Raw genomic sequence first — 22,830 nt, forward strand, 5'->3', positions numbered from 1 at the left:
TCTCCTTGGTTGCTTTGCTCACACACAAACACACACACACACACACACACAAACACAAACACACAGACACACACACAGCCTCTCTGTACCCAGAGTGGTAATTACAGCATACTTAAGAGCAGCTACTATTTATGTGTCTCCAGATATAAAAGAGGCATAAAAATGCCTGCAGTGTCCTTTGGAGTAAGTAAAGAAACTTAAGTAAATAAATTCTTTGAAGTTCAAAATACTAATTTTGTAATCAATTAGATGTATGTATTTATCCCAAACAGAATCTACCCCCCCCCCCCGCCCACCAAAAAAAAGAATCAATATCTATATACAAGGCAAAATAAAAATGTTAATAGCAACAGCTTATCACTAATCTAATGTAAGAACACACAATTTGTGCAAAATCCAGAAAAGGATTGCTGGCAATAGTAATACAATGAGTAATGCAAACTGCCGTCATCTTTATGTTTTTCTTTTATTGCACTTATATTATATTATATTATATTATATTATATTATATTATAATTTAAAATGTAATATTATATTATATGTAACCAACGGTTTCCGCCTCAAGACAAACTGTCAATCAAGCTTCGGTCTGACGTGTACTGCTCAGGCGTGAAAATTAAACCACGCCCATTAGCACTACTGTGTCCCTGATTGGTCTACAATCCGGAAGAACACATTGGCGGCGTAAACAGAGCTGAACTCGGCGCGCAACAGTTCTCAGTCCATTCGCTTTCTGGAATAAAGTTAAAAATGAATCTCGGTTAAATACGATATGTTAACTTTACAAGAACGATATTTTTGGTGCGGAAACTGTCGAATTTCCTCTGGTTGACTTCTTACTGGCTATTAAGCTGCTAGTTTCGGCTAACTTTACCCCCAAACTACTGATTTAACATAACTAACTGTTTCGCATATATGGATTGTGTGGTGACAGGCCGAAACGTGAAAGGTAGTAAACATTTTCTGAAGTTGCAAGAGTGCCTACAACTTTTCTACGGTGCATGAAATTAATCATTTGTTTTTAAATCCGGATATTGCCATAATGTGTACGTATGTTTCTGCGTGTGTGTACATACCGTTCAGTGCTGGCCAAAGCCATACACTCCTTGTCCAGGATTGGCGATGAGCTTTATGTTGAGCCTCAGAATGATGGTGTAAGTTGTTGTTTTTTGTTACTTCTTCACTTACCAGCACTCATCCTGCTACGTATACTCATCATATTAATACGACGGTTTGGTTTTGTTGTCTTTCTGCAGCTAGCCCTGCGGTCTGTAAATTCCTCTCGGTCGGCGTATGCTTGTTTCCTGTTCGCACCACTCTTCTTCAGCAGGTGCAGATAGTGTGAATGAATAAAGTGATGAGCGACTGTTTCGGTTGCCATAACAACATGTTTGCTGGCAGGTATCTTAAAAAGGAGCTTCAAGACAAATTTCTCTTCTATGTGTTTGCAGATACACCATTCCAAATGGGGACACCTTCCGCTGCAAAATGGCAATAAAGGTGTGGTAATCCAAGATTAAAGTGCTTTGAACCAACAGTGTATAACAGAGTCATAATTATTATGACCATGCAGCCTTATTATGATGAGATGAGATGAGATGAGATGAGAACAACTTTATTTATGCCAAAGGATATTGTTGTGCCAGAGTTTAAAGTAAAAACATAACAGTAATAGATAATAGTAGAAAGGAGGAAGAATAAGAAATACATATTGTCTGGGGAAATGGGGAAAAAGATGTACTAATTTTCAGGGGACCTTTATTCCGTATCAATGTATATTGTAATATTTGCTAGTACATGAAAAATCTTGAATAAAATCTGTCAAAAAAGGGTCTAACTAACAGCTGTGCACACTCCTGTGGTAGAGGACTCTAGAAATTACTTTTACTAACAGCAAAAAAAGTTTTATTTCTACCTTTTTGAGACTTCCTGAAATATCATCTGCATTTTTTTGTCTGTGTTTTATGGATTTACTTGCCAAAAAATACTAAATTGAGGAAGAAAAAAAAGTCAGATTTTTACCACTGATTCACATAAAGATGTAGATTGTGCGTATGTGTGAACATTTATATTTGTATACACATACACAAATAGAGATGAAAATGTTCTTTCTTTTCTCAAGTGGCATGTGTAAAGTGTTGGTGGCGATACTGTGTTTTTGACTGTTCAGTTCCAGGAGTCAGACTACAATAATGCTTTCATGGATAATTCAGACTAGAATGTTTCCTCAACTTCTTGGACTACTATAAGACTCTTAATGCACATAATCACAGTTAACTTAAATATCTTTTTCTTGTGTAAATATTCAGAGTGTGCAGGCAGTGTTCAGATCTCTGGCATCACTTGAGAAGACTGTGGATAAGTGTCACATCAAGCTTGACGAGCAGAAGAACCGCCTCACTTTCACACTGCACTGCAAACATGGTATCAGCATTGCTTGCCTTATTTTTTTCTGTGTCATGATGGATGTTAAAAGAATATTTTTTTGGTTTGCAAAGCACACTGTGGATCTTTTTTTTACTCGTTTTAACAAGTCATTTTAACTTGTCGTGTCAACAAGTTGTGCACATTGTATCATTTCCTTTGCAGGTCTCCTGAAGACACATAACCTTTCTTTCCAAGACAGTGAAAGTTTGCAGGCAGTATTTGATAAAGAAAGCTGTGCCAACATATTTAGAGCCCAACCCAGGTTTGTGATACCCTTTAATGATCAATATTCTAAAGATAGCATTTCTAAAATATACTTTAAAATAACTTTGTGATTATGTGAAAAAAAATCAATTGGCCACACAACTTTAAATTTACATTTTCCAATAGCCTACAATAAGAGAAGGTTTTAATTAATTCTGACTCAATAGTTCATTTTTTTTAGTTTTTCTAACACAGTCTCATTTTGTTTACTTGTCTTTCTCAGGCTGCTGGTTGACACAGTTATGCATTTTCCCCCATCTCTAGAAGAAGTGACAGTGTCTGTCAGTAATGAACGGATGTGGGTCAGAAACCACGTGGAGGAAGAATCAGGTGAATCAGCTATCTATATAATTTCCCCATTTTCTCTCTTTTTTAAAACCATCTCAGTTTATTGTCATGTAGATGAATAAGCAGAAGAAATATGTTGCCCTGTGGTCAACTGGTGGCACACAATGCCCCTTTGTACAGGATAATGGTATATATATATAATGCAGGGTCCAGTTATGTTTTAAGTTTTGAGGTTTCATACAGCATTCCTTAAATTGTATTATTGTTCTCTGTGTGTGTGTCTCTCCCTCTTAGAACAGTTTAAGACCATGCTGACTGAGCTGTGTCTGGCTCCAGATGAATTTGACCACTTTTCTGTCAAGGCTCACAACTGTGTTACCTTCTGCTTGAAAGAGCTACGGGTGAGGTTCGGGGACGGGTATGAGGTAGTAGATCGGAGACCCAGTATGTGAGAGCAGAACCAAAAGAACACTACTTTGACTTAGAATTTCTGAAATTATAAAGTGTTTTTCTGATTGATCTGTTTTCATCCTCATCACAGGGTTTGTTGGTGTTTGCAGAGTCTACAGGTCTTCCTATTTCTATGTACTTGGATGAGCCGGGCAGGTAGCCGTATTCACGCAACGGTGTCGTTATTTGATATTGTGTGTCACAACTATCCCTGACAATCTGGGGTTTTTATGTTCCTGTTAGCCCTGTGGTGCTTTCTGTGACTGACAGTGTCCTGGAGGGGGATTTTGTGCTGGCCACACTTTCTGAAGATAGCCAGTCCCATAAAAACAACACTAAAAGGTAATACCTAATAGCCAAAACAATAGTAAGGCATTATTTTTAAACTACCAAAGGTTACATCACCATGACAGCTGTCTTCCTGGTGAAATAAGACAATCATTTTTTTTTTTTGCATTACAGTTTTAATTCCTTAATTCCTTTTTTGTTTTGTTTTTACTTTTCCTTTATAGATAAAAAAGTCTGATATACCATTACTGATCTGTAAATTATTTGAAATGAGGACGGAGGTTGCAAATTATCATGACATCATCATCACAATACAATAAGAATAAGAACAACTTTATTCATCCTGAAGGAAATTGTTGTGCCAGAGTTTCAAGTAAAACATAAGAAATACAATAAAATATAAAGTGTCAAAGTTAAGGCTATCAAGTGTTTTAAGGTCTTGAAAAGTACAAAGATTTGAATATTCCCTTCGGCTGAAGGAAGAGGAATTAAAAAGTCTGATAAATAAAATGTTATAATGTTACAAACGAAAACAATAAAAATGTTAAGATATTCAATATATATATATGTAGCTCAGCTGCACCTACACTATCCATCCACTTGATGAAATTATTATTTTCTACTTGACATTAAAAAAGACTCATAAATTCTATGGGTGTTCACATTTAGACAAATTCATCACAATTTACTGAATATTTCTGAATATTAACTGAGCATACAAAGACAATTTCTGCAGCATGTCTGTTGAATTGATAGAATTGTCACTTGGTGTTTGTATTATTTCTATATTTTGCACCAAAACCATAATTTTAACAAAACACCTGTTTGATGGAGACATATCCAGGCATCTTTTCCATTGTTCTCCCCTTTGCAAAGTGATTTCTCTGCCTCTGCAGAACATGCACACCTGCGCCACCCCCTCCTGATGACTTCATGAACGACGATATAGACAATTACCTCATTGCCATGGATACCAGTATCGCAACAGGTCCCTCAGGAGCAGCTCCCCCAGCACCTCAACAATCTGTGTCCACTTACTCAAAACCATCAACTACAGCTAATCATAGAGTGAGGCAACACAGTGATGAGGAGGAACAAGAGGAAGATGAAGCGACTAATACAGATCAGCCACCTAATAAGAAGGTCTGGTTTTTGATTTAAATGTTGTGTGAAAATTGTGTAAAAAAAATGTGCTTTGGACTGGGATGCAAATTTTGATCTACGCCTTATCAAACTTGATATTGCATTTTTTTCTTTTAATGTGAAGAATTTCAAAAGCTGTTTTTATGCTAATTATTTCTCAAAACTCAGCATTCTTTACAAACACAAATACTACCAAGCCTTCTTCATATTCTGGGGGACAAATACCCAGAGTATTTAAAACTAGCTCATTTTTTTCTTAGCTTTTCTTCTGGTGGATCTTGGGTTTCATAAATTATAATTAATCTCAAAGGGCATATTAAACCAGTTCAGAGGGTCAAGACTTGAATAAAGATGCTCTTTGTAGATCCTGTGTTTGCTCATGCATATGTATCAAATTATTATAATAAGATTTAGGTCGCGTTTACCTCATAAACTTCGCCGAATCCAGTTGTTTTACACTAATCTATTTCTCCCTCTTTTGTTGTCTTGCAGTTCTGTTCCTTGTTATTTGGATCAGTTCTTCCCCCCTCTTCTCAGATGCAAACTCAGTCGGTGAGTCAGGAAGTGCTGGCCAGTGACAGTGAAGATGATACTTAACTTGAGTGACAGTGACCTGATGAGCTTGTTAATATTTCTACACTTTACCAACAAAAAGTTTGAGTTTTCCTTTTTATCTTTGTGATGAATTATGAACAAAACAACGGTCCAGAATATAGATAAATACAAACATAACAGCCCTGAACTATCTTTTTTTATTTTGACACTTGTTACAATGATGGAATTTATAATGTCAAATTGGAGATGTAGCACTTCCTGTTCTTGTCCATATTTTTCATAAAAAAAAAAAAAAAAACAGCAAATAAAAACATTTTCAAAGTATTTAAAAATTCGTCTTTATTTACATGTAAAATCTGTTCAAGTATGACAACAGACTCAGTCAGTACAATAACTGGCCTCCGGTATTTAGAGATGGGGTCTGTCAAAAATACGATTCAGCATAAAAATCTGAACATCTAATCCTGTCTGAGCTGGTGTTTGCAGGCTGACAGGCGTTCTCGCTTTTGTTCTCTCGTTGAACTTGGAAACTTTTCCCCCTTGTCTGTGGTTTTCTCCTTTTTTCACTCTCTTGCTCCCTCTCTCTTTTCTTTCTTGATTTTGCCTCCTCTTTCCTTTTAATTTCTTGCTCCCTTTGTTTCCTCCTTAATTCCTTCTTACTAAGTTTCTCCTCTCTCTCTTCCTTCAAGGGTTTCTCTATCTCTGTCCTGTCACTAAAGTCCTGAATTAAGATTTTAGGGATTTTCATTTTTGGTGTCTCCTTTTGCTTACTCTTAGCTGACTGTTCTCCTTTGAGTCTGTGGAAGAGACTGCGATGTTTAGGTTGCCCTGGTGATCTAAGCTCCTGGTTCGATGGAGGGATTTCAGCAGTTGTGCTTGGAGTATCGCTATTCAGCTGAGGTTCAGTGTTTTTGCTGTGATCTGGTTGATCGGTGCTTGACTGATTTGATTTGTCGGGGCTGGTGAAGAGATCTTCAGAGAGCTCAAGCGCAGCTCTGGACCCACGAGAGTCGGAGGTCTTGCGTTCGCAGACGTCACCAGATGAGTGACTGCTGCTCGCATTAGAGGCTTCGATAAAGCCGACTTTTCTCTGCTCCGTGTGATTCTTTACCAGCTGATCGCTGGTTGTTTTAATGTTCTCCCTGACTGCATGGTCTTGATTAATAGTCACACCTTTCTCTTCCTTGGGACCTATGCTGGCCTTGGTCATTTGTTGTACTGTCTGCTGTTCAATGTTTTTTGTCTTTGCTAAAGTTTTCTTAGCAGACTCAGGCTGTGAGGTCACATCCTCCTTCAGTGCCATGGAGTTTTTAGGCTCTGATGGTGATTCTCCTGGATGTGTATCATCATAAATACCATAATCGTCATTCTTGGCTTCTGATTGGGCCTCTTTCAGAGGTGCCGTGCATTTTGTAGTTTCTGTCGATATTTTTCCGGCATGTGTTCCACCACAGATATTGTTGTTGTCAACCTGTGCCGCTGACTGTTCAGCCACAATTGTGTCCACATTTTCTGTTTTGTCTTTTCCCACTTCGGAAATACAAGTTTTGGTTTCGACTTCCCCAGGTGTAGTCTCATCAGTTCTTTGCTCCTGTTGGGTGTATTCAGATGACGGTAGAATAGCTGTTTCTGTCTCAGTCACTATTGTATACTCATTCACTGCTAATTTGCCAAGTGTAACAGCCGTATCTATCTCAAGATTCTCTTCCAGAACGTCGGTTTCTGTTTCCTTCTGTAGGCAGGGCTCTGCTTCTGTTATTGAGACAGAACATTGGTATCTCGCGTCACAGCCACCTCCCTGTGAGTCTAAGTCTGTCTTGATCACCACATCAGGTTGGGGCTGTTTTGTGTCTGTCTCAATTGTATGTCTGGTGACATCTGGCCTCATCTCAGCCTCTATTATTTCTGTTGTTTCTTCCTCCGTGTATTTCTCTTCTACATTTTCCTTCCCCCTCTCCTCTGATTTCTGGACATTAATTGTGTCACTAGTATCTACACTCACATTCATCTCTACCTTTGCACAGATACATGTGTCTGTATCTGCATCTGTCAGTATCCCAGTCTGATTTTTTTCCACAGCATGGATTTTCACCGTCTCCTGGTTTTCTGTCGATTCTTTTGAGTCTTTTTCCTCAGTTTCCAGAGGATTCATTTCAGGAATTTGCCCTCTTGAGTCTTGGGGAACCTGTTCAAGAGGAGGAGTATGCTCAACTGGCAGAGGCGGATCCTCAACACAAAGTCCTTCAGTGGGACTTTGGGTTAGCTCTGTCAGCGCACTATTGTGTTCTTTCTCCGTCTTCTCCGATTTCCCTACCATTAGTTGTTGTTTTATCATTTTTTTGCCTCCCTCTGTTCCTTTCTTTTCATTTGGGCCTGACAGCTTTGGTTCCTCCTGTTTTGTATGTTCCTCCAGAACAATGTCCTCCTGTAAGTTATTGCAGCTTCTCCAGCTCTCCTTTGCGACCATTGAAAGATGCCTCATAACTTTCCGCCTGCCGTCCTTTTCCTTGACGTCCGGCTTTCCCCCTGTCCTCCAACGATTGCGAAGCAGAGAGGGAGACAGCGAGAGGGTGGAGGCTGAGCGAGCAAGAGGCAAGGACAGGTTCCCTTTCTCTCTCAACTTCCTGTCCATTTCTTCCTTGTTGTGTTGAGTTGTCACCCATGCCATGCGGTACCCTTGACAGCGACCTCTAGGGTCAAAGGTGGACGATGGCCTCTCTTTTCTCCACTTCTCTAACATCTTTTCAGCCTGTCTCTCCAGATCTCTGGCTGACAGCGGAACTGAGCACACCTTAGGCAGGAGGAGACATATTCGTTAGTGTTAATATTGTGTTACATTCATTTTATAAATGGTGCGAGGTATTGAAATAATTATTGCTATTTATTATTTAAGTTTTGCTGTAAGCTCAAGAGACTTAACAGTTGATTTATAAGGTAACACACTGAGAATTACTTTCATAAATGTTATTTATATAGAAAAAAAACCAAGCATGTTTGTTCTAAAATAAGTAAATACAAATTATTTATTTTAGTTTTGTCTTCAAACAAATACAAAATAGGGGTGATGAACATAAGATATTTTTCAGAAAGTGGAACAAGGTTTTGAATAGCTGAAAGGGGAAATTATTTGAATTAGATTACAGGGCACCTCATATGAAGGAGTTACGTTCTATTTTGTTGAGTATCAGGACAGCTGCTGTGAAATAGCCAGATTTCCTCATGTTGGGTAAGGAATGTAGATTTGTGTTACATTAACTCCTTGCAATTAAACCAGATTTTAAAAACTTTGGCTTGGAAAAGATATGCTTAACCTCTGTTATGAAGGCGTCGTCTTCCTCGTGGACCTCGTCCCTGACACACCTTAGCCTTTCCAAGATCTCCATCTGGCCTTGGCATTGCTTTCTCTGCTCTGCCTTGCCTAAAACCCGACGCACCAGAACCACAGCCACCTGGAGCAGAACCTTCACCCCTGCAGACAGAAAGAGAACCGACAGCTGCAGGAATGCTGCATGGAAATAAAAGTAGTTGACACAGTCTGTCACCTTAGCTTATCTGCAATATTGATTAAACGGTTCAACAAAATTGCATGGAATAAATGAAGTAATAACGCCCAATTTAGCATTTTTTGGGGGTTGCATTAAATGAAAATTTCTTTTGGCAAAAGTAGTGGTAATAGCCTCAAACGAACAGAAAATGTAGGTGTGATTATAGGTGGGCTATTAGCAAACAAATGATGCGTTAAGTGATCTAACTTTACCAAGATATGTTTGTCTTTTTTTTTTGTTTATGTCTGAGTAAATAACAGTCAGGGTGAAGCAAGTACCATAGCAAAAAAAGAGGTCCCAGACTCGAAGTAGCATGTTGAAGGGCAAGTTGCGCGTGAAGAGACACATCAGCCAATCTGTGGCGAACATGAGGGGCTCCACACCATGGTGCTGCAGGTGTTTGTGTGCAGATGGACACGTCCTTTTCAAAACCCAGGTCAGAATGGCTGCATCGAATAGGACTCCCTCCTATTAAACAACACTGGTTTAAAATATCTATATGTCAGGTTAAATTGGCTCTAGCATTGATTCTCCCGAAGGGTCACATTTGTATCGGTTCTTGATTATCAAAGGGGAACAGAGAATGACAAAAACTGATTTGATTTGGTTAAAAATATGGTCCATATACAGTTGTTTATAGGAGTTTTTACAAATTCCTCAAGTCAGTCTTACATTTCAGTCATTTATAACTTTGATACAGTTGCTGAGCTCATATCATAAAAACAGTTGCTGGATTGTAGTGTCTATTCCGCTCATTTTAGACTAGACTGGTCCCTTGGTTGATCATATGCTATATATTTCAACCTACAAACGTTCAAATAAATAAACCAAACTAAGAGCAGAGTTAAAAGGGTTAAAAATGTCATGGTGTGTGTGGAATCCAGAGGGACCTCACCAGCAGAGGGTTATAGTATCCTGGCAGGTACTGCTCGCTGATTTGCACCAGACACCAGAAAGCCTCCTGGGATACATGAGAAGGCATCAGATCCAGTTTAAGAACATTTGGTTTGCTCTCTCTTTTTGAATGAAAAGTCTCAGCGGTTCTTCCGCGAAACCCAAGATAGTATAGTGGCATCACAAATTAAAGCTTTATAACTGACTGAATCAAGTTACTGACGAGTACCTCGGCCGGCATGTTCATCAGGAGAACTGCCGCCACTGGGCCTTGTGCCTGACAGTAACCTTCTTCTGGTTGGTACTGAGTGTAGGCTTTCAACACCCGGAACAAACCACGCTGCCTTTCCATACACATGCAAGCAGAAGTTTAGATGATGCGATAACAAACCATAACGCTACTTTCTAATCTTGATACTGCAACACAACAATAAAGTTGTGATGTTGCACACCCGTGTCCATCCTTAGAAAGAAACATCTCGTGAAAGGGGAACTGTCGGTCCAGGTCCCTCTCAATAACATCCACCCAGTTTGGCAGAGCTGGCTGTGAGTTCAGAGACTGAAATGACAACAAAGGAGACACTGGAACTCATGTTTGTCTTTTAAAAGATTTCTCAAAAAAGGAGAAATGCTCATTTCCATTTTACTCTGGTGAAACAGAAAAAAACAAATTCTTGATAAAAATGACACGTCATGAGACAATGCTGACATTTGTCACATTTTTGCTGAAATGAAGCCGAGAGCTAAGGTACCCCGCATTCCTTTTTTGGTTCCTGTTATTTGCTTTTATGTGACTTTTGGATTCAGTAAATGAAAAATAATCCCTATTGTGTGAAAATTAGATGCTGCTTTGTTTAAAAGTGTTTAAAAAAATAGTACCTCGTATAGGTGTTTGCTTTCCTTCATTCTGTTTGAAGCTCCACACAGCATCGGCCAGCACTTTGCTCTGAGGGAGGCTGGGATGCCTTTCTGACACTGCACTTTCACCTGACAGAACAGAGACACGGGTTCACTAAGAGGCATTGGACAGGCATCAGAAATAATAAAAGTTTTAAAAAGGCATGAGAAGAGTGGGTTTTTCATTTTTATTGTAACAAAATCACCATTCAGATGCTATTTTTTTGCAGAGCAGGTTGATGCGGAACACACCTTATTGGTCTTCTTTGACATAATGGCTTCCCACTGGTCCAGGATGCTGATCCACTTGGCCTCTCGTTGACGAACCAACTGAGGTTGTGGGACCACACCACTGACACTTAACAGACAACAAATGAGGTCTTGAATATGTTAACCACATTAACAGTTTTACAGATGCCACCCATGGCTGTGCATTTTTAACACAGCAAATTAACAAGAAAAGTTAGCATGCAAATTTGGAGATGCTTTGTTGTGTTCTTTTCATTACAGAAACCATGAAGTAGTGCAAAATCAAGACAGGAAACAGGAAAACCACACGGCAGAAGCAAGAGCTTCACAGCAACACATCAGTATGTCATTAATACAGAACGCATAAACATGCACTTTTTAACTCCCTTGAAAACAGTGCTTCTCGGATGGTCTAGTGGAGTACTAATGTATATGAGAGACAAGTTACATTAGAGTTGGCCTGGATTTTGGTTCTTCAACATTATTACTTCTTCACTGGATGTGAGGTCTGAGGGATTGGGAAGTGACACTCTTTGTTCAAGTTCTTTCCTGTTTCTAAACTCTGGTCTTGCACACAATTCAAAGCTGTAACACACATCACTACTCTGCAACACTGTATGATGCTTTAGTTTCTGTCACGTCAGTACTTCTCCTAGTTGTTTATCAGTCCTTTTCTGTTGATTGAACCCTTTCAAATCATATAAATACACATACACATATATTCCATGGTTCCTTTGTAAGTTGTGTTTTCACAACTTCAAAAACGAGTTGTTTCTGTCTAAAACAACAACATTTCTACATCAGCGTTAAATAATTAGAAACTGTTGATAACAGTTTTTTTGTTTGTTCTCTTCAAAAATATTGCCTCACCATACCAGGCAAGTGCACAAACATAATTGTGAAATTGCTCACCAGGCTGTAGATCCATTTGTCACTATGAAGCCAAAGCGGTCTGTTTCGGGTTCCAGACTGACTTCCGACCCTGCATCTGATCCAGAGCTGTCTTCTTCTCTGAAATCCCTTTCGGGTGGGTTTTCTATGCTCAACATCTTTGAGAAAAGAGAAACACAGCAAATGCTCTCGTGTAAAATTTGCACTCTATTCTGCGGCAGCCATGGGATACTTGGTTGCTTCTGCCTGAGAGATTTGTGACATCGTAATAAATTTCAGATATTTAGGAGTGTAATCCTTGTTACAAATTCCGCCCACAAGATGAGTTTCCTATACCAGAAATAGATTGCAAGTAGTGTTAAAGTTATTTAACATGGCAGCGGATGTTCTGCAATTCGTCACTTTCATATGCAAGCATTTTGCAATCTCAGATTTCCTCCTGCTCAGTTTCAGAAATGATAATATTCTATCCTGAATACACAAAGAGGGAAAAAAAACATGTCAAACCATTTGAACAGATGCGTCCAGACAGTGTTACCTTCTACATGTCCGACCAGATGAGGTGTGACAGGTTAATAATGACTGCCTGCCAGAATGTCTCTCTCTCTCTCTCTCTCTCTCTCTCTCTCTCTCTTCCTGTCTCTCTCTGTAACTTTCATCCAAACAATCAGTCAGCCGTCCAAATTGATCTTCATCAAAACTAGTTACACTGTGGACCTAAACTTGAATAAGTGTGTTATATCCGGCATATAACTTTTATTCAAATCGGGCAGAAACCATCAGGGAAGCAGGAACAATGGTGAAAAGACAGGAGGAAGATGTGGAGATCGCAGAGATGAAGATGTTGAGGTTCTCTTTAGGAGTTACGAGGATGGATAGGATCAGGAATGAGTCCATCAGAGGGACAACACATGTTAGATGTTTTGGAGAGAAGGTCAGAGAAGCCAGACTGAGATGGTTGGGTCATGTACAGAGGAGGGATAGTGAATATATTGGTAGATGGATGCTGGAATTGGAGTTCTAGAGGAAGATTTATGGACGTAGTGAGAGATGATATGAAGTTGGTTGGTGTAAGAGAGGAGGATACAGAGAATAGGGTTAGATGGAGAAGGTTGATTCGCTGTGGCGACCTCTGAGGGGAAAAGCCGAAAGAAAAATAATATAATTTATTGTCATCCTTTTAGGTGTTTTGGGATTCCTTCTGTTTTAAATGCTATTAGAAACACTTGGCATTACAAAACCCCCGAAAAGAGAGAAAGAAAATATTTGCCCATCATTACGCGTTGACTTTGGTCCCGCTTGTAGGTTTAAAGAACGAGGCGCAGTGAACGCATCTTGACAATAACTGCGCAGTTCAGGGACTAGTGCTAGTGTTCATCGAAAACTCAAGATAGAGGTAAGTATCACTAAAGATTGTCTTTCGTGCGTGATAAGTTAACTTTCAGAGACGTCTTTAAGCTTCAAAAACAGAGCGTATCTTCTGGTAATATAACTCTGCTTTTCTTCTGCTTGTTATAAATAAGATCGTGTCCCAGTGAAATGAATGATGCGAAATGTTTACCTGGGATGGAATTCAAATGTAAATTTGCAGAGAGCATCCGTCTTTTGAATGTAATCGGACCAAATGTTGATATTAAGGAAAACTTAATTGTGATGTAAGTAACACGAAAGAGGCCACAAAATGCTAACCGGCTAACGAGTTCTAATTTGATGACGCGTTCGAGACTTTTCGTAAAGACCGAACACATGACACCAGATGCGAGAAATGCAAAACAACGTGCGAACATATAAATGGCACAAATATCGTTGATATAATCAGAAGTATAACGAATACACACATCCCGTAACCGTTAACGTGTGTGTAAAGCTTTGGAAAGTATAACCTTTTTTTTTTTTTATTTTTTTTTTTTATCCTCTTTTCAACTAAGGTAACCTCTATTGACAAATCTTTTAATACTGCAATTTCTTTCTCCCAATTGTCATTCCATCAATTCGACAAGCCTCTGACGCTCTGACACTCTGACGCAATACCAGGGATTGGGGGCACCAGATTACAGCTCTGGGCCCATGAGTGTGTTACAAGCATGACGAGCGAATTTGTAGATCTAATTGCTTGTCTTGAGATCCACCATTACTATTTTCTTTTGAGTGCTGATCACAAATATTTTTCAATATGGTTTCCTTTGGACAGATGTCTGCTGCACTGAGTGTGCGTCTTCTCCACTGCTACTCCAGGCCAGGTACTGTATTCTGAGGCACAAAGGTTACAGGTGTGTCCTGTGGAACCAGTGAGTCTCTGTGCCCAAAGCGCTCACCGGGTCACATCTGTTTGTATCTACAGGGGCATTTGGATGCAGGCCTGGTCTGGTGCGGTCTTTCAGCCTCAGTGTGCTGAGAGAGGGTTATAGTAAGGAATGCAACAAAGCTAACTGATCCTTACCATTTTTGGAATACTGTATTCTTAGTAGAGTGACCTGTTGCCTCAGATATGACATACTCCTTTTATTTTTCTTCCAGAGTATGTAAATGCTCAAGAGGAGCTGACAGACCTGAGGTCCATTACTGACCGGGCGGCGACAACTCTCCTTTGGACCGAACTCTTTAGAGGTCTTAAATGCTGCAATCTCCATTCAGCTATACGATATTGTTTGTCATGCTGAGGCTTAAAAGATGATTATTAATCCTGAGAATCTCAGAATACAATCAGATTAAATCACATTATAAGAAACTTTACTAATTTCCAAAGGGAAAATAGTTTTTCACCACCGACCAAATCCAAGTATTACTTTATCACCCTAACAGTAAAATGGTGTGGGCCAAAAGCGTAATAAAGTTTCATCATTGCAACCACTATTCATATAATTGCCCTCTGGATAACATGGACCGTGAAGAGTTACAGTCGTATCATTAGTCTTTTTGTGTCTTTGCCCTTGATGTATGGGAATGCATTAAATTTAGTTTATGTACTACTATGAGACATTGAATGACTGCAAAAGTAAACAGCTAAAAGGTTGAAAAAAAAAAAGCAGGAGTATAACTGACCAAGTATGAGTCATACCTCTGTTAGTACCAGTAAAATCTAACCAATATTTTCCACCTTAATTTTACACTGCCTAACCCTGCGATTGTTAAATTTTCCCTGCTTACCTTAGTTATTGGACCAAACCGTCTGAAGACCAAGAATGGCTAAATTGCTGGTCGGCTGAACAGGATTAGATGGCGCTTCATTATGCAGTCTTAAATATAAAAGAAAGACAAACACATGTTGACCCAAAAACTATAGCACTTAACATTGTCATGGTATTTCCAAGGATGTAGTATGTTGTACATTTAGAACCTGTTTGCAGTTAGAATACAATAAACAATAAGAAATCATTGAACCACAACTCTCTATGTCTATCTCACTCCCTCCTTTTAATTCCATGTTCACACACCTGCCTCAGGTTTGGCAATGACAATGAGTTACCTGTTCCGTGAACCCGCCACCATCAACTACCCATTCGAGAAGGGCCCTCTTTCTCCTCGCTTCCGTGGGGAACATGCTCTGCGTCGCTACCCCAATGGCGAAGAGCGCTGCATTGCTTGTAAGCTCTGTGAGGCTATCTGCCCTGCTCAGGTAATCATACACACATAAGCGCGCACACAGGTGCCATGAATCGAAGTCCATTTTAAGCTGATTTATTGCGATTGCTGTTTTCAAAAATTTTTATACAGTAGGTTGAAGTCCACTTTTCCTTGACAAAACATGCCTGAGTTTAATTAAAAGGATTCTTTTTTTAATTCTGCGACAAACATATGCACACGCACTTTGTAGGATATGCTTGTTTATTATGAAACTAAAACCAAATTGACATTCAATGGATTTAGAATTTTGTAAAAACTAGTGAAAAGGTGGTTGAAAACGTATGTGTTGCTAAATTATCTCTTTGAAAGTAATTACTGTCCATAAATAAACCACAGGCCTCGACAACAGTATTACAATGAGAGCAATAGAGTTGTGTGTCTACAATGACTTTTTTTTAAATTGCCTTACATACTATTATATCCTACCCTAAGCACACTGTGTTTTTTAATAGGTTAATTTTTCACATTAATTGATGTAATTCTTTGCTTCAATTTTAATGTTGAGCCAGGCCATTACCATTGAAGCTGAGACTCGGGCTGATGGTAGCAGGAGAACTACACGTTACGACATTGATATGACTAAGTGTATCTACTGTGGCTTCTGTCAGGAAGCTTGTCCTGTGGATGCCATTGTACAGGTAAGAGCAAACACTGTGTTTACTGAATGAAATATTCTACCATATCTGTATGAATGTGCTTGCCAGCAATATTATTTCTGTGGCTTCTTTTGAAATATGCATTCACTTGAGAATTGTTTTGAACAAATGAAGTATGGTGAAAAATATCAATGTCACAATATTATGCTGCAGTGAATGAAAATGATTGTTTGTTTTGCCTCTGGCAAAAAGCATGATGGAATACTTCTGAGATGCTTTTTATGACAACAGAAACCCGTTACATGTCTTTTGAGACATTTTGAGACACAGGAATGAAGAATGAAATCAATACTGAATGGTTTGAAACTCATCGGGATCAGAATACTTTATTGATCCAGCGGGATGCTGTTGTCTTGCAGTGCCCCATCCACGTAGACAATAAACAAAATATAATACATAGAGATTAACAGTAACAGTTACGAAAAGACAGGAGGCAGATGTGGAGATCGCAGAGATGAAGATGCTAAGGTTCTATTTGGAATTGACGATGATGGATAGTATCAGGAATGAGTCGATCTGAGAAACGAGAAACAGCACATGTTAGATGTCTTGGAGAGAAGGTCAGAGAAGCCAGACAGTGATGGTTGGGTCATGTACAGAGGAGGGAGAGTGAATATATTGGTAGAGGGATGCAGGAATTGGAGCTGCCAGGCAGGAAGTCTAGAGGAAGATCAAAGAGAAGATTTATGGACAGAGTGAGAGAGGATATGAAGTTAGCTGGTGTGAGAAAGGAGGATACAGAGAATAGGATTAGATGGAAAAGGTTGATTTGCTGTGGCAACCCCTGAAGGGAAGATCCAAAAGCAGAAGAATACATAGATATTAAGTAAGGGTGGGAAAAAAGAACAACCTGAATAATAATGCTAATAAATGAATAAAGTACAAAATGTAAGTTGTGAGTATCAACGGTATATACACTGAATTTATTGTATTTATTGTTTGATATTGTTGTTGTTATCGTTGATTTGTCTGCAGGAGGAGTTGACTAGGGGTATGGCCACAAGCAGGAATGATTTCCTGTGGTGCGCCATTGTACAGCATCATGGCATAATTCTTTTGCTGAAAGAGCTCCTTTCCCTGACTAGCATGTTGTGGAGAGGATGTGAGGTCCAATGTTATTTCAATCTTAAACAGCAATCTTCTCTTTTTTACTACTGTTTGAGATTCCAGCTACTCCCCCTGGCTGGGTTTGCAAATATGTTTATTGAGTCTGTTGGTGTCTCTTATCCTCAATCTGCTGCCCTAGCACACAACAACATAGAGGAAAACAAATCATTGCCCGATGGATGTTGAAGGAACTCAGCCTCCTTCGGAAAAAGAGGGGACTCTCACCCCTCTTGTACAGGGATAGCAGTATTTTGAGTTAATACCTAGCACTGAGGTCATCTCTAATGCTGTTTATCATCCTGGTCTGGGCCCAATGATCACTTGGATTTTTTATCGTAAAAAAATGATCATCTTCACAAAGGAAAAATAGTGTTAGAGTATGAGTATGAAAATATACTTTTGTTTTTTTGTCAATCTGTCTTTCAGGGCCCAAACTTTGAGTTCTCCACAGAGACACATGAAGAGCTGCTCTACAACAAGGAGAAGCTCCTCAACAATGGAGACCAGTGGGAGGCTGAGATAGCAGCCAACATACAGGCAGACTTCCTATACAGATAGACTTTCTGTAGTGGATGAGCACTGATCACTGAAATAGATAAATCTACTAATCGTCCTATGCATTGAAAAAGTCATTTAAAGCTTTAATTCTACAGAAATAAAGAGCCAAAGCCTCTGAGAAACGCACAATATACAGTATACACACACACACACACACACACACACACACACACACACACACACACACACACACACACACACACACACAGTTTAAATTTGCACTTTATGTTTACTTTTATGTTTGTAACCTGTAGACACACTGTTTTCATTTTCTGCTGCTTCTAGCCAGACTGATTTTTGGAAGCGCAGTTAGATAATTTCCTGTATTGATTATACTGCATTTAATATTGAAATAAAGTGTATTTCTAAAAGTCAACGGGTGTCTATATACACTGTAATGAAATGGAAAATATTTCAGAAAAAAATTGACAGAAAGCCTTTTGGACTGTTTCTCCTTAAAATAATTCAGCAGAACGGGTAACGCCAGACCTGCGAAACAAACACCTATGGAGTGTTTTGAACAGACTGGAAGTATTCCGTGTGTGTAATCGCGTAATATCCCTTGAGAGTAATCAATTTCCGATTACCTTTTTTGCCAGAGGTTTCGGATATTAAAAATATCGGCATTCCACAATAACGTTACTTGAACGTACAAAAATATTTTCAGCATTCTCTACATATTTGCTGTCCTCACATGTTATCTGCGTTTTATACTTCTAAAAGTCTGCACCATTCAATAATTTAACTGATCTTCGAACATGCAGCAATACATTCTGTTTTGCTGAATCATAGTCGGCGAACACACTGCTAAGTTTACTTAACTCGCTGCAACCAGGTTGTGTTTTACCGCTGCCTGGGTCACATGATAAGGGCGGAAACTGACTCATATTCTACTCCACGCTGAATCTCCCGCGAACGCAGCCATTTACTCTTTCTCTCCTCGCAGTAGCAACGGTAAGTCCCCTAATCTAAGCCATCCGACGTTTTAAGTTTGCGTTGACAGAGTGGGACTCTGTTAACAACAGGAAAACTAGGGATGCTTGTTGTGTTCAAATGACGCCGGCAATGTTACCGCATGAAACTCGGCAAGGCCATTGCTGTACTTGTGCTAACTACCAGTGAAGTTAGCCGTTAGCTCAGAGAAAAGAATGGCGTCCATGCCGTGGTAGCTAACAGGTTAGCAACTACCGCTCCCCCCTCATTCATCCGCTTTGTTCTTAAACATCACTCTGATTTCACCAAACAAGTGTCTGTATTTTCACTAATCATTGGCGTTGCTTTAGAATGGGACGCGGACGATGCGGTGTTTGTTTATGAAAAGTGGACGACAGCCGCAACATGGAACACATTAGACGTCTTCCCACCCAATTGTTCCAGTCGAACAGGGAATAAGTGCGGTCGCGCGATGTGTGGCGCACTCAAACTATCGTCATTTGTAGCTAGCTTATGCTAGCTCCAGTCACCGCATAGCATTTAAGTTTCACCGAGTTGTGTCCATCCTCTAAAATAAGCCATTGACAGCCATTTTATGGGGTTTGTGATAAAAAATATGATGCTAACAGATGTTTCTGCGACGTTACCTGGCCGTTAGTTGACGTTAACCTCGCGGAATGGGAGCGTTGATAGAAACTACCAGAACCGGCCAACGCCGGGTGGCTACGTGGTAGCGATTGACGTAGAAAAATGTCGGCAATATTAGCACCATTGTAGCCCCTTTTTTTGAAATGAATAATTTTGTGTATAATTCCGAGGTAAATTTGGGGGTGCTCCTGGGTTAACCATTAGCATCTTCGTAGTTTAGAATGGCGCACAGTCTGGAAAACTAACTATCCCGCCTTGTTTTGTTTATCAGAAAAACCACAGCCATGGCGGATTCAATGGGACAGTCTATTCCGGTGGCGGTATTTAAGGTAAGTGTATGGTTGAACGTGAATACTGCCGTTAGGCACACGGAGAATGGAGCGGGCTAGCGACGCTAACGTCCATGTGCTGAACCAGCATGAACCAGTCTAAACTAACCGTACTTTTCTGCTTGACAGTTGGTGTTAGTGGGTGATGGAGGTACCGGGAAAACTACTTTTGTGAAGAGGCACATTACAGGAGAGTTCGAGAAGAAATATGTTGGTGAGTGATGCCATGCTGTGTAAAGGTCCATTTGATAATGAGCTGAAGATTTAACAAAGAAACTACGCAGCGGAAGGCTAGTATTAATCCCCTGGGATGCTGCTCTGGCCTCTGTTTGCCCCCCTAAATTCCCAGCGAGGGTAGCTAGGGTTTGAAGCTGCCCGGATTCACTTTTTCATGGAAAACCTGTATTAACAGCTGCATAAATACCAGGCCCTGAATCCAGCTACTAGACATGAGATGCAGGTAGAAACAACCCATCAAAACAGGTTATACAAATCAATTGGCCCATGGTTAATAAGGACTGAATTTCCAGGTGATAAGTTAAACTAAACTAACAATTACGTTGTTATTCACAACAGCTCAAATGAACAATAGACATGTCTAAACACAGTCATCAGTTCTGATTTTTCATTGTTTCCTTGAGTGACACATTAGGATTTTGATGTCAGAAGTTTGAAGACTGACCTTTTGAATTTGTGTGTACTTAATTGGCCAATGTTAAGTCCCCCTGCCCTGTTTCGCTCATGTTTTCTGTCTTTGAATCTTTAGCTACTCTGGGAGTAGAGGTGCATCCACTGATGTTCCACACCAACAGAGGAGCCATAAAGTATAACGTGTGGGACACAGCCGGACAAGAGAAGTTTGGGGGCCTGCGTGATGGCTACTACATTCAAGGTATTCTTCAGTTTCAAGCATGCTGTCTGCAAACAGCTTTATGCAGTTAACTTTTATTTCCCCTTAAATCAAATCATTCACTGTGTCAAATCTTGTCTCCCATCCAAACAGCCCAGTGTGCAATCATTATGTTTGATGTCACCTCTCGAGTCACCTACAAGAATGTTCCCAACTGGCATCGTGACCTGGTCCGTGTCTGTGAAAACATCCCTATTGTCCTTTGTGGCAACAAGGTTGACATAAAAGACAGGAAAGTGAAAGCCAAAAGCATTGTGTTTCACCGCAAGAAGAACCTGCAGGTCAGAACCTCTGTCAAACTGACATCAAATGTAATTGATGGAAATAATTGGATCTAAATAATCACATGATACATTCTTAAATGCCATAATTCATTTTGTCCTCAGTACTATGACATCTCTGCCAAGAGCAACTACAACTTTGAGAAGCCTTTCCTGTGGCTAGCAAGGAAGTTGATTGGCGATCCCAACTTGGAGTTTGTGGCAATGCCTGCCCTTGCTCCCCCAGAGGTTACAATGGACCCAAATCTTGCTGCCAAGTATGAGGAAGAACTTCAAGTGAGTGATTGCATACAATATATATTTCTATCTTGCTTGTACTTTGTTTCATGTCACTGAATTTATGGATTTTTATGTCAATGTTTGAAAACTATGGCCATCTTCTAATGGCTGTCTTTTTTTTCTTTCTTTTTTTTTTTCTTTTTATAAATCTTCAGGTTGCATCACGAACAGCACTCCCAGACGAGGAAGATGACCTCTAACATGTTAGCTCGGACCCCTTCCCTCTCTCCCTCTGTGGACAGGAAGTTGTTGGAATTTTGCCCCCTTTACTGTAAAACCGCAGTTCAGATTTTTTATTTTTTGATTTTTATTTTTTTTTTCTCCAGTTTCTTTGTTTTAAAACTAAGTAACCTTGGTGCAAAAGTTGTTCTAATTTCACTGTGTAAGACGCACCCGCCCTAGTGTTGTCGGCATGGCAACATGCTACTCCTTATTGTTTGAGCACCCTCGGCTTCACTTACCCAGCTCATAATGCTGTTGTATGGTGTACTGGAAGCACTAAGGGAGTCAAATTTGAATAAAAACATTCTCAATATAACATGTCTTTTTTTTTTTTTTTTCTTTTTCTAGTTTGAAGTCATAGGGCCATACTAGCTCTTGAACTGAAAAATAGACTGAATAGGCAAAGCCTATGTGTTGAATGATGAGATTTCTACAGATTTTCCTTCAACATGGTGGTGGAAAATTTCACTCTGGCATGTTTAAAGTGTTAGAAACAAGGCAAAGCCCCTGTTTTTTGTGATAGCTCTCCTTTGCAGCCCTTCCAGAATGTGCTGTAGAGTAAAACATTGATACTTGTGAATGGGATTAAATAAAGCTCTTAAGTATCCAGGGGTCGTAATTCATGTATACTTTTCTCCTACGTTCAATGCTTTTCATAACGTTTTATGCATCATCGGTACCATAGATGGCCACCAGATGTCACTCATGTATCGAAGATGGAGCGGATGATCTCGGGCTTTTAAACATTGGTGGTTTCGTGCAATTCTTGTAACAATATATATATATATTTTAATTGAATAGATATGTACAACAGGAAGAAAAGCAAGCACAAAGCCCGTAAAATCCCCCTTTTTTTTCAAAAGGTTGAATCAACATGAGCAACAGGAAGGAAAAACATGCATTCACCAGACAGCTCAGTTCCCATTTTCAATATTTATATTGGATGTCAACAGGGGTTGCATATCTTTAATAATGGATTTTATTTGAAAGTATATTTTGAGGTACAAATAACCCGTATTTGTTCATTAAGTGCTTTCTTTTTTAAACCAAGTACTTTTTTTAACGAACCACCATATAATTAAGATGTGCTAAAGATTCTCAACAACTTGAACCTCCCATGATTTTATCTTGAGAGGTCGACTATCGCATTCTCCAGTATTTATTTATAATCATAACTTTGAATAGATCACGCTGACTGAAGTTCAAACATTTTAATGAAAGGGACACTTTTTTTTAATAAGTAAAGTTGACATGAAATTTGATTTATGCGTTTTAATCCAGTGGTGCGTTTTGAAGCGCTTTGAAGGACTTTCGTCCGACAACACCTGAATGTCTCATCCGTGCAGGTGGATCAAGGCGTGGCTTCATCCTTGCGGACTGGGACTTGACTGC

At 39.5% G+C, this 22,830-nt stretch overlaps 4 protein-coding genes across 9 annotated transcripts; 3 read left to right on the top strand and 1 right to left on the bottom strand.

Annotated features, from left to right (window-relative positions):
- Positions 1-670: 670 nt before the first annotated feature.
- On the top strand, positions 671-5,707 carry rad9a (RAD9 checkpoint clamp component A). Of its 2 annotated transcripts, XM_086158531.1 has the most exons (12): positions 671-949; positions 1,084-1,154; positions 1,257-1,330; positions 1,452-1,500; positions 2,310-2,424; positions 2,590-2,689; positions 2,915-3,021; positions 3,274-3,380; positions 3,521-3,585; positions 3,673-3,771; positions 4,614-4,860; positions 5,353-5,707. In XM_086158531.1, the coding sequence occupies exons 1-12, from the start codon at positions 916-918 to the stop codon at positions 5,455-5,457; spliced, it is 1,173 nt and encodes a 390-aa protein (XP_086014657.1). In that variant the 5' UTR covers positions 671-915; the 3' UTR covers positions 5,458-5,707. The 2 variants fall into 2 exon arrangements, with proteins under 2 accessions (XP_086014657.1, XP_086014658.1); XM_086158532.1 differs by lacking the exons at positions 1,084-1,154; positions 1,257-1,330 and having other exon boundaries at positions 684-801.
- Positions 5,668-12,456, bottom strand: tbc1d10c (TBC1 domain family, member 10C). 4 transcript variants are annotated; one of them, XM_086158528.1, is made up of 10 exons: positions 12,430-12,456; positions 11,913-12,049; positions 11,004-11,109; positions 10,734-10,841; positions 10,307-10,413; positions 10,084-10,198; positions 9,856-9,921; positions 9,239-9,428; positions 8,727-8,884; positions 5,668-8,206 (listed from the first exon to the last, which is right to left on the bottom strand). In XM_086158528.1, the coding sequence occupies exons 2-10, from the start codon at positions 12,047-12,049 to the stop codon at positions 5,840-5,842; spliced, it is 3,354 nt and encodes a 1,117-aa protein (XP_086014654.1). In that variant the 5' UTR covers positions 12,430-12,456; the 3' UTR covers positions 5,668-5,839. The 4 variants fall into 4 exon arrangements, with proteins under 4 accessions (XP_086014654.1, XP_086014655.1, XP_086014652.1 ...); XM_086158529.1 differs by having other exon boundaries at positions 11,004-11,103; positions 12,399-12,443; XM_086158526.1 differs by having other exon boundaries at positions 12,399-12,443.
- Positions 12,457-13,207: 751 nt separating this feature from the next.
- On the top strand, positions 13,208-18,209 carry ndufs8b (NADH:ubiquinone oxidoreductase core subunit S8b). 2 transcript variants are annotated; one of them, XM_086158148.1, is made up of 7 exons: positions 13,208-13,287; positions 14,083-14,131; positions 14,233-14,298; positions 14,409-14,498; positions 15,335-15,507; positions 16,025-16,153; positions 17,705-18,209. In XM_086158148.1, the coding sequence occupies exons 2-7, from the start codon at positions 14,083-14,085 to the stop codon at positions 17,834-17,836; spliced, it is 639 nt and encodes a 212-aa protein (XP_086014274.1). In that variant the 5' UTR covers positions 13,208-13,287; the 3' UTR covers positions 17,837-18,209. The 2 variants fall into 2 exon arrangements, with proteins under 2 accessions (XP_086014274.1, XP_086014275.1); XM_086158149.1 differs by lacking the exon at positions 13,208-13,287 and adding an exon at positions 13,296-13,374.
- A 485-nt stretch (positions 18,210-18,694) lies between these two features.
- Positions 18,695-22,043, top strand: ran (RAN, member RAS oncogene family). The gene is made up of 7 exons (XM_086158147.1): positions 18,695-18,790; positions 19,689-19,746; positions 19,876-19,960; positions 20,513-20,638; positions 20,750-20,937; positions 21,043-21,213; positions 21,372-22,043. Exons 2-7 carry the CDS (start codon positions 19,702-19,704, stop codon positions 21,414-21,416), a joined length of 660 nt encoding a protein of 219 aa, XP_086014273.1. The 5' UTR covers positions 18,695-18,790; positions 19,689-19,701; the 3' UTR covers positions 21,417-22,043.
- The last annotated feature ends 787 nt before the right edge of the window (positions 22,044-22,830 follow it).

The sequence above is a fragment of the Fistularia commersonii genome, chromosome 13 (assembly GCF_037954325.1).
Source record: "Fistularia commersonii isolate RoL2024-O1a breed Wild chromosome 13, RoL_Fcom_v1.0, whole genome shotgun sequence".
Classification (NCBI taxonomy): domain Eukaryota; kingdom Metazoa; phylum Chordata; class Actinopteri; order Syngnathiformes; family Fistulariidae; genus Fistularia; species Fistularia commersonii.